Here is a 14,072-nt window from a genome sequence, read left to right as displayed (position 1 = left end):
TTTCATGAAGGCCAGGTCACTATCCTCACCAAAAGATCCTTGATCATGTTGCACAAGGAACCCAACAAATGGAGTTTCCCATCTAATGCTGGCGTTTGGGAGATGAACGCGATATACGACAATGACATTCCATTTGGTCTTTCTGTTAGAATAATGGAAATGATTGTTGTGAGCATCAAAGTTTACGTAATCCTACCTTCGATTCGTAAGTCACTTATGAGCTCAATCTTGTCCATCTCTAAAAAAGTGATGATTATGAAGAATGGAAGGATCATGTTGATCTGTTCAAACTTCAGATGACGCTCAAGGTGCCAATGCAAGAACCACATGCATGCTATCAAGGATCAAAGTCATGCTTTGGGCAAACTCTTTGCATATGGCTCTGTGCATCCAAGCATCACTGAGAAGACATGGTTCTTTCTCCATGTACAAAACAAAAGGAGAAGGCACAAGTTGATGAAGATGAAGAAGTCCCTCACCTCACGCCTTGTACAAGAACTCCCTGTAACGTAGGCTTTTAGACAGAGAGGAAAAGAAAGTCTCGTATATTTCACACAAAAGGAAACGGCATAATGGCAGTTTATATACAAGGAAAAGACAAAGTAGTAGATACACTTAAAGTGGAAAAAACTGTATCGTTTTAATTTTGTTTAATTCCTAACATGTCCCCCTTGAGCCAAAATTCGGAAAACACCAATCAAGTCTCTCACATTTCTGAACCTCTTAGTTTTGAGTGCCTTGGTAAACAATTCACCAACTGTACCTCAGATTTTCAATAGTCAACATCAAGTTTTCCATTGTTGACTTGTTCATATAAGAAGTGAAACTTGGTCTCAATATGTTTGCTTCTTCCATGAGAAGTTGGGTGTTTAGCCAAGTCTATTGCAGACTTGTTGTCCACAAGAAGCTTTGGTTGTTGAACCAATTCTGCCTTTAACTCCTTCAACAACATTCTGAGCCAAGCAGCTTGTGATGCTACTATATGTTTAGCCTAACAAGAAGACAATGCCACAACATGTTCTTTCGTAGAGTTCTAGGACATAAGTGCTCCTCCATAGTAGAACACATACCCAACGGTTCTTATCCTCCTTATCTCCACACCAATCAACTCCAGTCCTCCTTCTGACTTTTTCTCAGGAAACATAATGTCATAATCACAAGCGCCATGTATGTATAAGAGTATCCTTTTGGAAGCATTCATGTTAGACAACTTTGGTTCTTGCATGAATCTACTTATTAGACCAACTCCATAGTCTAGTGCTGCATAAGTACCTCAAAATCCCTACAATTCTTCTAAACTAGTGTGATCTACTTGTTCCTTACCTGGTTCCTTTCCCAACTTCAAACTAGTCTCAATTGATGTAGCGGTAGAGTTACAATTCTGCATTCCAAATTTGGACAATAAGGCTCTTGCATACTTAGTTTGGTGCATGATGGTGCCAAATTTCGTGTGTTGAAATTCAATACAAAGAACGTAGTTGAGCTCTCCTACAACAACAAGAGCCATGTCTAGGAGAATATAAGAGGAATGGGCCTTAAATGCGCATGCAAGGCTTAAGATGAACTTCACATGAGCCAAGGAAGATGTGAAGACCTAGCCTAGGACTCTTTGCCTGTAAATACTAGATTAGAATTTTATTTTGGGCTTTGTATTTTGGGCCCAGTAGAATAGGGTTTTCTTTGGGCCATGTATTGGGCCTTAGAAGAAATTGGGCTTTAGAAGTAATTTTGGAGCAAAATGGGGAATTGGGCCAAATGGGCCAAGAGTAGTGTGTCTACTCTGGAAAAGCCTAGAAGCTTCTCAAACTTGCTCTCCAAGGATGAGAGTTAGCTTCCCATGGCAAGACAAGTGTGACTTGCTTAGGTGGCAAGTCACACCTCCCACATGCTCCTTTTTGGCTCCAAAATTCAACTTTCTAGACTCATTTTTCCCTTCACTTTTTGGAGACTCCTTGGTCTCATTTTAGCCTATAAATCGAAGGCTTTGGACATGTATTTTTCAGCTTGAAATTGAGTAATGAACTGCTGCCCAAATTTGTGCACAAATCTCTTTTAAGCTCACCTTAGAGTAAACTCTTCTCTAGTTTACTCTAGTCTTCTTCCTTAGGAGTTGGCCTCACCTCTCTTAAGAATCCTTTCACCTACACCAAACCAAACACCGTAAGCTCCTTTCCTTCATGCTTTCGCGTCCAACACCATCCATGGACTTTCCATTCTTCATGCAAGCTTCAATGGAGACAAGAAGAAACTATCACCACTCATCTCGAACTCACTAAGCATTTGAGATTTAAATTCGCTAATCAAATCTGTGTTGCTTCCATTAACTAGCATATCATCAACGTAAAGGCGTACAAGGAGTTTTTCTTCCTTCATCTCACGGTTCCAACACTTTACATATACACCTTGTTCAAATACACATCTTTCAAAACTAATTTTCTGCAAGAACATGTCAATCATGTGATTCCAAGCTCTTGGAGCTTGCTTGTGTCTATACAAGGCTTTGTTTAGCTTGTACACTTTGTTTTCTTATCCTTTGACTTCAAAACCCTGTGGCTGCACTACATAGATTTCCTCTTCGAGAATACCATTTAAGAAGGTAGATTTGACATCTAGTTGTGTAAAGACCAACTTTTGTAGGTTGTAACAATCACTATGATTCGCATTATCTCCATTCTGGCCACTAGAGCATATATATCTCTATAATCTAGTCCAACTTTTTGCAAGAAACCCTTTACTACAAGCCTTGCCTTGTACCACACAACCTCTCCTTTAGGATTTACCTTCACCTTGTACACCCACTTTAATGTTGTAAGTCTCCTATTTTGAGGTAATTCAACAAGTGTCCAAGTCTGATTCCTCTCTACAAAATAAATTTCCTCCTTCATAGTTGTCAGCCACTTCTCACTTTGTATAGCATCACTAAACTCAATAAATTTTGATTCAGCCATCAATGTAGAGTGCACAAAGTTTCCTTCATATGTGACTGCAAAGACATTGAGTACTTCATAGTCTTTGAAGCGTGCAAGTGGCTAAGTGACTCGATATGATTTCCTTGTTGGTTGATTAGATTCATGCAGATTTGTGACACTTTCAACTCATGGAGATTCATCATTTAATGATATCGTGGATGTCACCCTGTTCACTTTCTTCACCAACAAATTTCCACTCCTAGCAAGATTTTTCATCAACCACAACATCTCTATTGATTGATACCCTTCTAGTTACATGATCAAACATGACCCCCTAATGGAATGGTAACCAATCTTAAACAAAGGTAGCCATTTGTTATCCAATTTTCCTCTCACCTTGTCTAACACATGTTGAAAGCATAAGGATCCGAAAATTCTCATGTTTGTAACATCTGGCTTATGTCCAATCCAAGCTTCTTTAGGCATCACACCTACTAGCCTCATGGTAGGTGATTTATTCAAGACATAGGCAGCTACTGACACAACTTCTCCCCCGAAAAAAGGAGGCTCATTTTTGCTTTTAAGCATGCATCATACCATATTGAGAAAAGTTTTATTTCTCCTCTCTGCAATACCATTGTGTTGTGATGTGTATGGAGGGGTTCTCTCATGTATTATGCCTGAATCTTCACAATATCTCCTAAACTCAACTGAACTATACTCCCTTCCTCTATTAGTTCTTAACACTGTCATATGTTGGCCACACTAGTTTTTAGTCATAGACTTAAGCCGTAGGAATACACTAAATTCTTCATTTTTCCTCTTCAAACAGTAGGACCACATATTTCTAGTCATATCATCTGTGATGGTAGTAAATGATCTACTACCTCCTGGTGTCTTCATCTACAAAGGCCCACAAATATTTGAATGCACAACCTTTAATTTCTTGGTTGTTTTCAAAGGTAAAGACTTGCAAAATTTGTTCCTAGTTTGCTTGCATTACACACACTCTTTACAAATCACCTTTGGAATTAGTACTTGCGGCATTCCAACAACCATCTTCTTCTAGCTTAACTCACTCAAATTTCTAAAGTTTAGATGCCCAAACCTGAGATGCCACAACCACTCATCTCTTTTTGCAGCAACAACAAAACAATGATGTTTAAGTGTATGCATTCTGACTTGGAATGTTCTATTGGAAGATAGATTGGCATGAATGACCAATTTCTTGGTCTAATCATACACCTCCAAAAACCATTTGCAATAGTTGACCCAAACTTCACAATTTAGTTTTCAACCATGTTACATACAAGACATCTTCAACTATCACTTCTTTGCCATCATAGTTCTTCAACACAACACGCCCATTTCCTTCAACAGTAAGACAAGTATCATCTGCAAAATCTGATTCTGTCTTGACTCACTACATTCAACTGTACAAACCACTCTTTCCTACTTATCATGTGTGTTGAACAACCAGAATCCAAGTACCAGGCAATTTTATCCTCCACACCAACACTAGTTTGAGCCATTAGCTTTACAACCTCTAAATCAGACGTTTCCTTCTATGCCAAGTGAGCTCGTGGTTGTCTTTTTGGTTTGTTTTCTTTCCCCATCACCATACCAGCATTCTCGGGCAAAGTGGCCAAAGTTTTGGAAGTTATAGCTTTTAACCTTCTTCTTGTTAAATTTCTTCTTATCACCACAATTGGAATCTTGTCTCTACTCATTGTTCTCGACAGATTCTTCTAACTTAAATTTCTTTTTGAATGTGTTGCCTTTCTTGAACTATTTCTTATGTTTTCCAATAGTTCTAGCTTGAAGGGCCTATTCTTGAACAAACTGTCTTTCATTTATTTGAAATTCATGCTCCTCTAATGAGTGTTGTAATTCCTCAACCTCCATGGCATGCCTTTAGTCAAATGATCGAAAATCATCAACTTAGTACTAACATGCTCAATGACCACTTTCTTTTCTTTAACATGTTCTCCTATGCCTAGATACTTAATGTCAATGTGCTTACTTTAACTTTCACTTATATTATTCTTAGCCATATATACCGCATCAGAGTTATCACAATATAACTTCAATGGCCTATCATTGAATCCACAACTATAAGCCCAAATGTAAAGCTCTTCACCATAACCATGCGAGGTAGCTTCAAAACAAGAAACAAACTGAACCTCCATACTAGAAGTAGCAATCAGAGTAACTTATCACCTCCAAACTACCATTTCATCTATATATGAGCATGAAATCCTTTATTCTTTTAAGATATCTCATTTCCTTCTTTGCAGCTTTCTAGTGGTCAACATATGGATTACTCTGATATCATCCCAAAACTCCAACTATGAATGTAATGTCAGGTCTGGTTCAAACTTGAGCATACATTAGACTTTCAATAACTGAAGCATATGGAACATTCTTCAACTAGTCCCATTTAAGATAATTTTCAGGCATTGACCTAACTCAAGCTTATTGCCTTTCACAATAGGACCTACACTTGGTGAACAAATTTTCATATTAAACCTCTTTAAAACTTTGTTAGTATAAACTATTGAGATAAACCCAAAGTACCTCGAGATCTTGCTCCATAGATCTTAATGCTTATGAAATAAGATGCCTCATCCATATCTTTTATATCAAAGTTCTTTGAGAGAAATTGTTTTACCACATACAATATTCCCTAATCATTAGTTGCAAGCATTATGTCATCCATATATAAAATAAGAAAACAAATCTTGCCCCATTAACCTTCTGGTATATAAATTGATCCATGATGTTTTATTCAAAACTAAATAAAGAAATAACTTCATGAAATTTTAAATACCATTGATGTGAAGCTTATTTCAAACCATAGATGGATTTATTAAATTTACATACTAATGTGTTCATCATCACTAGAGAGGAATTCTTCAGGTTGTTTCATGTAAACCTCTTCCTCTAGATCACCATTAAGGAAATTCGTTTTTACATCCATTTGATGTAACTCAAAATGAACTATTAATGGCATGATTACTTGTAAAGAATCTTTTCAAGACACAGGAAAATGTTTCCTTGTAATTGATTCCTTTCCTTTAAGTGAACCCTTTGACAACAATTCTTCCTTTATATCTCAATGTTACCTTGAAAGTATTTTTTAGCTTTAAAAACCATTTGCATCTAATGGAATTTACATCACTAGGTAACTCAACAAGACCCTAGACTTGATTAGATGCCATTGAATATGTTTCATCTTTCATAGCATCATACCATAAATTTGAGTCTTTAGAACTTATGGCTTGTGAGAACATTTTAGGATAATTTTCGACTCTAATGTTGTAATGGTTCTTGTAAATGCACTTCATAATCACTAGAAAGTGTTGATCTTTTGATTCTTGTATATCTTCTTAATGTTGTTGCTTCACTGCCTTGATGAGAAACTTGTTGTCAAACTGGTTGTTCAATATGTTCTCCAACATTTGTTTGTTGTTTTTCAACAGCTTAATCTATAATATCATCTTCAACAAATTGTAGAACTCGAGTAACTAGTTATCTAATACGCTTTTGAACTGCAGGAGCATGAATGACTATTAGACTATTGTTTGATTGAAAGGGTCGAACTTTATTGTTCAAAAACTAAAACGCAGGTCCCCACTTAATTGCACTAGGGTTCCCATATTGATGTGACAAATTTTGTTCCCTAGGATACCAGTCAAACCATTTTAGTGAGGAACAACACCAAAAATTGCCATAAACGACATGGTCGAAAAGTTTGCATCCTTTAACTATGGTTTCTCTTCCAAAGTCCAACACTTTACAAAAATCCAAAATGAGTCAACAATGCAACAACAAAAGCCACACTCAGAAACCACCAAATGTGATGGATAACACACTCAAATACCACCCAATGTCATTGATAATAACCACTTGTCGGAAAACTTCGCTTTCTTGAACTTTTGTTGCTATGGCAAAGTCCACAACTTGACCAAACCACAAAACGATTAACCTTTACAACGCCATAATACACAATCAGAAACCAACTAATAACAACAAAAACACACTCACAAAACATCCAATGCCATCAAGAAGACCAACCACTTGTCGGAAAACTTGAATTTGTTCAACTATGGTTTCTCTATTCAAGACGACAACTTTACCAACCCACAACATGAATCAGTTATGGAACTACAAAGCACCCCAATCTAAATCCACCAAATGTCGTCCACAACACCAAAGGCAAACTTGTTGTTCACCCCTGTCAAACACGAAATGTTTTCGCTTTTCTCTACGAAACACCCAATTCAGTTGCCTCCAAATGCACATGTGAACGAGCATTAAAAAAATAAAATATAAAAGTAAGAATATACATTCCTTGATATGGCCACATCGCGTTAAATAAACTCTTCAATTTAAACAAGTACACGTTCCTTGATCCCAAAACTTAGTTTCAAGCATCGAAAATCATCTTTCTCTCATTAACAACAATTTCCGTTATCAATATTTTATAAACCACTCTAATCCTACTCCATTCCATTTCTACATCAAGGAAAATACTCTAAAATATCAATATGTGGCAAAATTGAAAATCCAAAACTAGATAATAGAAAACAAGACCATAATACTCACATATAATCACAACATCACAATCACAGTCTCGTTCAAATATCAAACAAAGAGGTTAAAATCCAAAATCATAAAATATGCATATAGGTTATATCATTCTCCAATAAGATAGACCCACAGGCAAACTCCAATTCCATCTCCACATAACAAAATTTAATTAAATCTCAATCACTATCTCATCCATGGATTTTAAATAAAGAATAGAGAAAAGAACAAAGAATTAAACCTGGGCTTCAAAACCTTGAACTCGAGGAGTATACTTAGAGTTGTCAAAATAGGTTGGAACCCGCGAGCCAACCCGGCTAACCACAGGTCCAGGTCGGGTTGGGTTAAATTTTTTTTACAAATTTCAATACGGGTTGATTATTGATCCGGCTCATCCGGGTTGAACCCGTGGTGAGCCGGGTTGGCTCACCAACCTGCAGATAAAAGGGTTACACAAGTGTTTTTTATTAAGTTGGGCTTTATATTTGGGTCATGTTAGGTTTTTTTTAACCAACACATAAATAATTTGTATTTTTTTTATTTTGGTTTGTATTTCGATTGTATTAAAGTTTATTTAGATTTTAATTAGAATTATAATTTAGTTTTGACTTAAAATAAAATAAAAACATTGTATTTTTTTTAATTAAGTGAACCCGTGAGCCAACCCGTTTAACCCGTCAACCCGTGGAAGGTCGGGCCGGGTTAGGATTTTTTTGGCTCGCTAAAAAGAGAGCCGGGTTGGGTTGGCTCACTAAATCATCAACCCATGGTGGGTTGAGCCGGGTCGGGTCAGATTACCCATTTTGACAGCTCTAAGTATACTGCACAGACAAAATAGCCAACCATGTCGACGTCAGTGATCACCAACTAGAAAGCAATGGCGATGGCTCTTCCTCTCTTTTTGCTTTTTCCTCGTTCTCTCTCTCTTTCTCTTCCTTTTGCTTTTTCTCCCGTTCTCTCTCAAATTTCCAAACTCCCAACCCTCTTTAAACCCTTATGATCCTCCTTTTTATATTATTTCTGAAGGAGCAGGATGTTAGATGGTTGATGAAACACTAAGAGTACGCACGTGAGCCAATCATTGACATTTCTGTTATTTGACTTAAATTGGTTAAATGAATATGTTAGGAGTTAGTTGGTGTGTGAGTTAGCGTAGAGTTAGGTGGATTAGTTAGTGTGTGTGGCTTAGTTAAGGTGAATTAGTGCACGTGTGGGTGTGTTATGTGAGAAGTGTGTGAGGGGAGAGTGTCAGCTTGTGTAGTGAGTTAGGAGAGTCTCTTATGATAGAATTAATTGACAAATTAATTCTCCTGTGTGACTCATTTAAAATATTATGATTGCCCAATTGTGATTAAATAAAATATAAGGACCTATTGGTTATTATGGGAAATGATAATAAAATAAAATAAAGATAAAATAAAAACTAACTTGATAGATGTTAGTTTATAAAAAGGATTGGGGTTCTCCCTTTGGCTATAAGGTTCTTTCACAGTAACCCATCAAGAACGTATGAAAGGAGGAAAGAAAGGTAAAAAGATAGATTGAGAAATTGTGGTTGGAGAGCACACAAATTACAAATTGAAGAACGTATACTCACATGATCTTTTATGGATCAAGGTTAATGCTCTATTATATTTTATTGTGTGAGAATTTTAAATTTTAAAGATCTTTAATTGTTTTACATGTGGTATCAGAGCATCTGTTGTAGGATTTATGATTCTCCCTTTATGTGATGATTTCCCTAATTAAGATGAACCCAAATTATAAGATTTAGGGGTTTTACTATTTTTCGCTGCTGCATATGTAAAAGTGAATATATGCCTCATGATTGAATTGAAAGTTGCATGTTAGAAACGTTGTCAGGGCATGAATTGATTTTTGGTGAAAATTGTTTCCATGTGGTGTAACTAAAAATAGAAAAGTTTTTGAATCATACGTGCCTAAATTCAAAAGTGTTTTTCATTATGCCATGAATTGATTTAAATTGAATTCATGTTTTCCGTTGTAACGTTTTCCCTTCTAATGTTTTGGATGATGTGAATTCGAAAAACCAAAGTCTTAGATATGTAAGATTTATATCAAGGTGCATCATGTTTAGTTGAATTGAATGCTTATGTGATTTGAAAGATTTTTTCTCTTCACGTGAATAGCCTGCAAATTACGTGAATGTCAATTCCAGTTAGAATTGAATCGCTGGCAATTTCACTAATACGTAAATTGTATATAAAAGTTTTCAAATAAAAGACTTGGATTGAAAATCAATCCCATCACATAAATTGAAATAATGCATTTCAATTTTATTTATGATGCTATCTATATTTTATAGCAATTAAAGACATATATATTTTTTATTTGAAATAAAAAATGATAAATTTTGTTAGTCACCAAAGTGGTCAAAATTTTAAAGTTTTTCTTTTTTGTTTCAAATTATTAATGGTTTTTTATTTCAATTACCGATAGTATGAATGCTAAATTATGAATAATTGATTTATGGGTTAATTGAAGTTCATTATTATAAGGCATTTCAGGATTGCCCAAAGGTTGATTAATTGTCCACATAATTAATGAGCATGATTTTAGATAATTTTGTATGTTGTCACTAGTTTTATTTATATACCCAAAGGTAGTAGGTGATTCTAGATGATGCATATTTCAATTATCAATAATGTTATAATATGATTAACATCATTATGTTTATATTTATGTATTAATGGATCTCCCAAAGGAGAACATTAGTATGCACAAAATGATTGTTTATGTCTGAATTTGTATTTACATTAGTTTTATGACTCAAAGCATTAATGTTAGACATGTGTTAACTGCAGTCTCTATTACGGTATCTTTACACTCTCACGCTATGTTTGTTCCAGTCTTTAATGGGTTGAATTTCTTTTACTAGAATGAACGAGTCCAATTTCACTTCGGTGTGTTGGATCTTGATTTACCTTTTCAAGTTAATAAGTCGACTACTATAACGAATGCCAGTAGCAATGAAGAGAAAGACCATTACAAAGCTTAGGAAAGGTCAAATAGACTTAGCTTAATGTTTATGAGAATGAGCATAGAAACCAATATTAAGTTAGCTCTTCCCAAAATCGATAACACAAAAATGTCTATGAAATTTGTGGAAGAATGCTCCCAAACTGCTGATAAATCTCTTGCTGAGACATTGATGAGTACGTTGACCACCATGAAGTTTGACTATTTGCGTAATATGCACGAGCATGTGATAGAGATGACAAATATCGCAACAGACTTAAGTTTATAGGAGTGGTAGTGGATGAATGTTTTCTCATGCAGTTCATTTTGAACTCATTACCATCTTAGTATGGTCCGTTCTAGATGAACTACAACACCATGGAAGACTAGTGGAACGTGCATGAATTACACATATGCTAGTTTAGGAGGAGAACAGACTAAAGAACTTAGGAAGCCATTCTGTTCAGTATGTGAAGAATCAAGGAGCTGTTGGAAAGAAAGTTATTAAGGAACATAGAAAGGGTAAAGGATCACTAAAGATTGACGAGTCCTCAACCAAAATCCAGAAGAAAAATGACAAATGTCATTTCTACAAGAAGTTTGGACATTTCTGGAAGGACTGCATAAAGCTTAGAGCTTGGTTTGAAAAGAAAGGTGAGCAAAATGCTTACATATATTTTGAATCAAACTTAACTGAAGTTCCCCATAATACGTGGTGGATTGACTCTAAATGTATGACTCATGTTTTTAATGTGATGCAAAGATTTCTTTTAACACAAACCATAAACCCAAATGAGAACTTCATCTTCATGGACAATAAAGAGAAAGTTCAGTGGAAGTCTGATAATGTTAATTTTTACCATTATCCAAGCTATATTTTATTAGCAAAATCATCTCTTCCAAAGCTTTTAACCTACTTAATCCTCAATTTTACCTTACTTTTGTAAATAAATACATTTTGGGTTACATTGATCTAAATATACCACTAATCCCCATTTTTTGTGTCTATTTATAGATTGCAAGCTTTGTTCCAAGAGTCCAGACAAATGAGTAACCCGGAACAGCAAGGAGAAGTACAAAAATATCAACAAGAAGTGCCTAGCGACACAAAGACAGCGCCGGGCGGTAGATACCGTCAACGCCAGGCGCCAGACATACGCCAGCCAGGCGCCACTACTGGTCACCGCTTGGCGGCACTTGGACACCGCCAGGCGGTAGATGGGAAGTTTGGCCACTGTTTTGCAGTTAGCGCCTGGCGGTGAGATAGGCGCCAGTTTTCGCTAATGTGTCAAGTGGCCCTTTTTCTTCTATTTTCGCGAGGGGAAAATCATCTTGGACACTTTGGAGCTCGAGCAACACTTCTTGGAACGCTTAGAGGTCTGCTAGGGCTAGTGGGAACTACCCTTTCTTCCTCTTTGTATCTTCTCCCTCTTCCATTTCCATTTTTTAAGCTTGAGCTCTCCATGACAATGGAGAGCTAAACCCATTTTTGTTGGGGTTAGATGTAGCCACTGAACTTTCATGTATTTTTGAATTGTTTGAATATATAAATGCTTCTTCCATTTATTGCTAGTATCTTTGTTCATGTGCTTAAAGCTTGCTTTGTTTTGACTATTCATTGCATGATATTTGGGTCATTAGGTATTGGAAAATATCTCTTGAAACCTAGAATTGGAACAAGATACCTAATGGAACTTGTATCTAGGAATGGAACATGACTCATTAGTTGTCTTAAACCATAATTTGTAAAGCGGGTTTGTTTATTTAGGGATTCAAGGAATTGGCTCTGAATAAGGAAACCTAGGCTCATTCAATTAAGGGATTAGGGTTTGAGTAGACTTGTGGGTTGACATTAGTAATTAATGGAGAAGAGTTTTATTGTGTAATATACATGAGAGTGAAGTAGGTGAAGTCTAACTCCAACAATATCAATCCATTGCATTTCTAGTCTTTACCATTTTCTAGAGTCTTCAAATATCCAAGTTCAATTTTACTTGTTTACGAAATATTTACTTTCTTGCACACAAAAACCCAAATTATGGATTTATTCTTTAGTTTAAATTAGTCATTAATTACGCAATTATTTAGTATACATGAGTCTCTTGGGAAACGATATCCCGGTCTTACCGGTTACTACTTGCGGGACTTGGTACACTTGCCAAAGTCATAACAAAGTCGTTGAGACTTATCGTCTAATCCTCGACATTAGATATCACTTAGACCTTATGGATACTTTTTATGTACCTAGTATCACTAGGAATTTGAGTTCTTTGTCTAAGCTTGATGTTGCAGGATACTCTTTTAAGTTTGAGAATGATTGTTTCAGTTTGTTTAAGCGTACTTTTATGATTGGATTCGGTACACTTTATGATGGTTTATATAAATTTAATTTGGATAATTTATATACTAAAACTCTTATGACCTTGTACCACAATGGTGGCATTAAACGTAGTTTAGTGGATGAACGATCTGCTTACTTGTGGCATAAGCGTTTAGGACACATTTCCAAATAAAGAATGCAAAGATTAGTAAAGAATGAAATCCTTCCAGATTTATATTTTACTAATATGAATGTGTGTGGATTGTATTAAAGGCAAACAAATAAAACACACAAAGAAAGGAGGCACAAGAAGCACTCAACTTCTTGAAATCATACACACCGATATATGTGGTCCATTTGATGTAAATTCTTTTAATAAAGAGAAGTACTTCATCACCTTCATTGATGATTTTTTGCGTTATGGACATGTCTATCTACTACATGAGAAATCCCAATCAGTGAATGCCTTGGAAGTTTATATAAATGAAGTGGAAAGGTAATTAGACAGAAAGGTGAAAATCGTAAGGTCTGATAAAGGTGGTGAATATTATGAAAGATATTATAAAAGTGGACAACACCCTAGTCCGTTCTCTAAGTTCCTTGAGAAACATGGTATTTGTACTCAATACACAATGCCAAGCACACCACAACAAAATGGTGTATCAGAAAGGCGTAATCGAACCTTAATGGATATGGTTAGGAGTATGTTTAGTAATTCATGTTTACTTGTATCATTGTGGATGTATTCTTTAAAGACTGCCATGTATTTTTTTAACAGGGTTCCTAAAGTTGTTCAAAAGACTCCTTTTGAGTTGTGGACGATTAGGAAACCCAGTTTGAGACACCTACATGTTTGGGATTGTCATGCAAAAATAAGAATATACAATCCACAAGAAAAGAAATTGGATGAAAGAACAATTAACGGATATTTCATTGGTTATCCAAAAAAATCAAAAGGGTATATGTTTTATTATCCAAACCATAGTACAAGAATCGTTGAAACTGGAAATACTCGGTTCATTGTGAATGGTGAAACTAGTGGGAGTGAAGCTTCACAAAATGCGGAGATTAAGGAAATTAGAGTATAAGTTCATGTAGCTAGTACTTCTTTATCAAGAATTGTTGTTCTACATGTTGTAGAAACTCACAACAATCAAGAAGAACAACAAATTAATGATCCCAAGGTTAACAATGAACCGATAGTAGAACAACCACAAGAAATAGTAATTAAGAAGATCTCACAGAGATAGAAAGTCTGCTATTCTGAATGACTA

At 35.6% G+C, this 14,072-nt stretch overlaps 1 protein-coding gene across 1 annotated transcript; it reads right to left on the bottom strand.

The window, feature by feature from the left end:
* Positions 1–772: 772 nt before the first annotated feature.
* LOC114194931 lies at positions 773–1,507 on the bottom strand. The gene is made up of 3 exons (XM_028085333.1): positions 1,324–1,507; positions 1,071–1,126; positions 773–991 (listed from the first exon to the last, which is right to left on the bottom strand). The coding sequence occupies exons 1-3, from the start codon at positions 1,505–1,507 to the stop codon at positions 773–775; spliced, it is 459 nt and encodes a 152-aa protein (XP_027941134.1).
* Positions 1,508–14,072: the final 12,565 nt, after the last annotated feature.

This window comes from Vigna unguiculata, chromosome 8, assembly GCF_004118075.2.
Source record: "Vigna unguiculata cultivar IT97K-499-35 chromosome 8, ASM411807v1, whole genome shotgun sequence".
Classification (NCBI taxonomy): Eukaryota; Viridiplantae; Streptophyta; class Magnoliopsida; order Fabales; family Fabaceae; genus Vigna; species Vigna unguiculata.
This window is presented reverse-complemented; position numbering and strand designations above follow the sequence as displayed.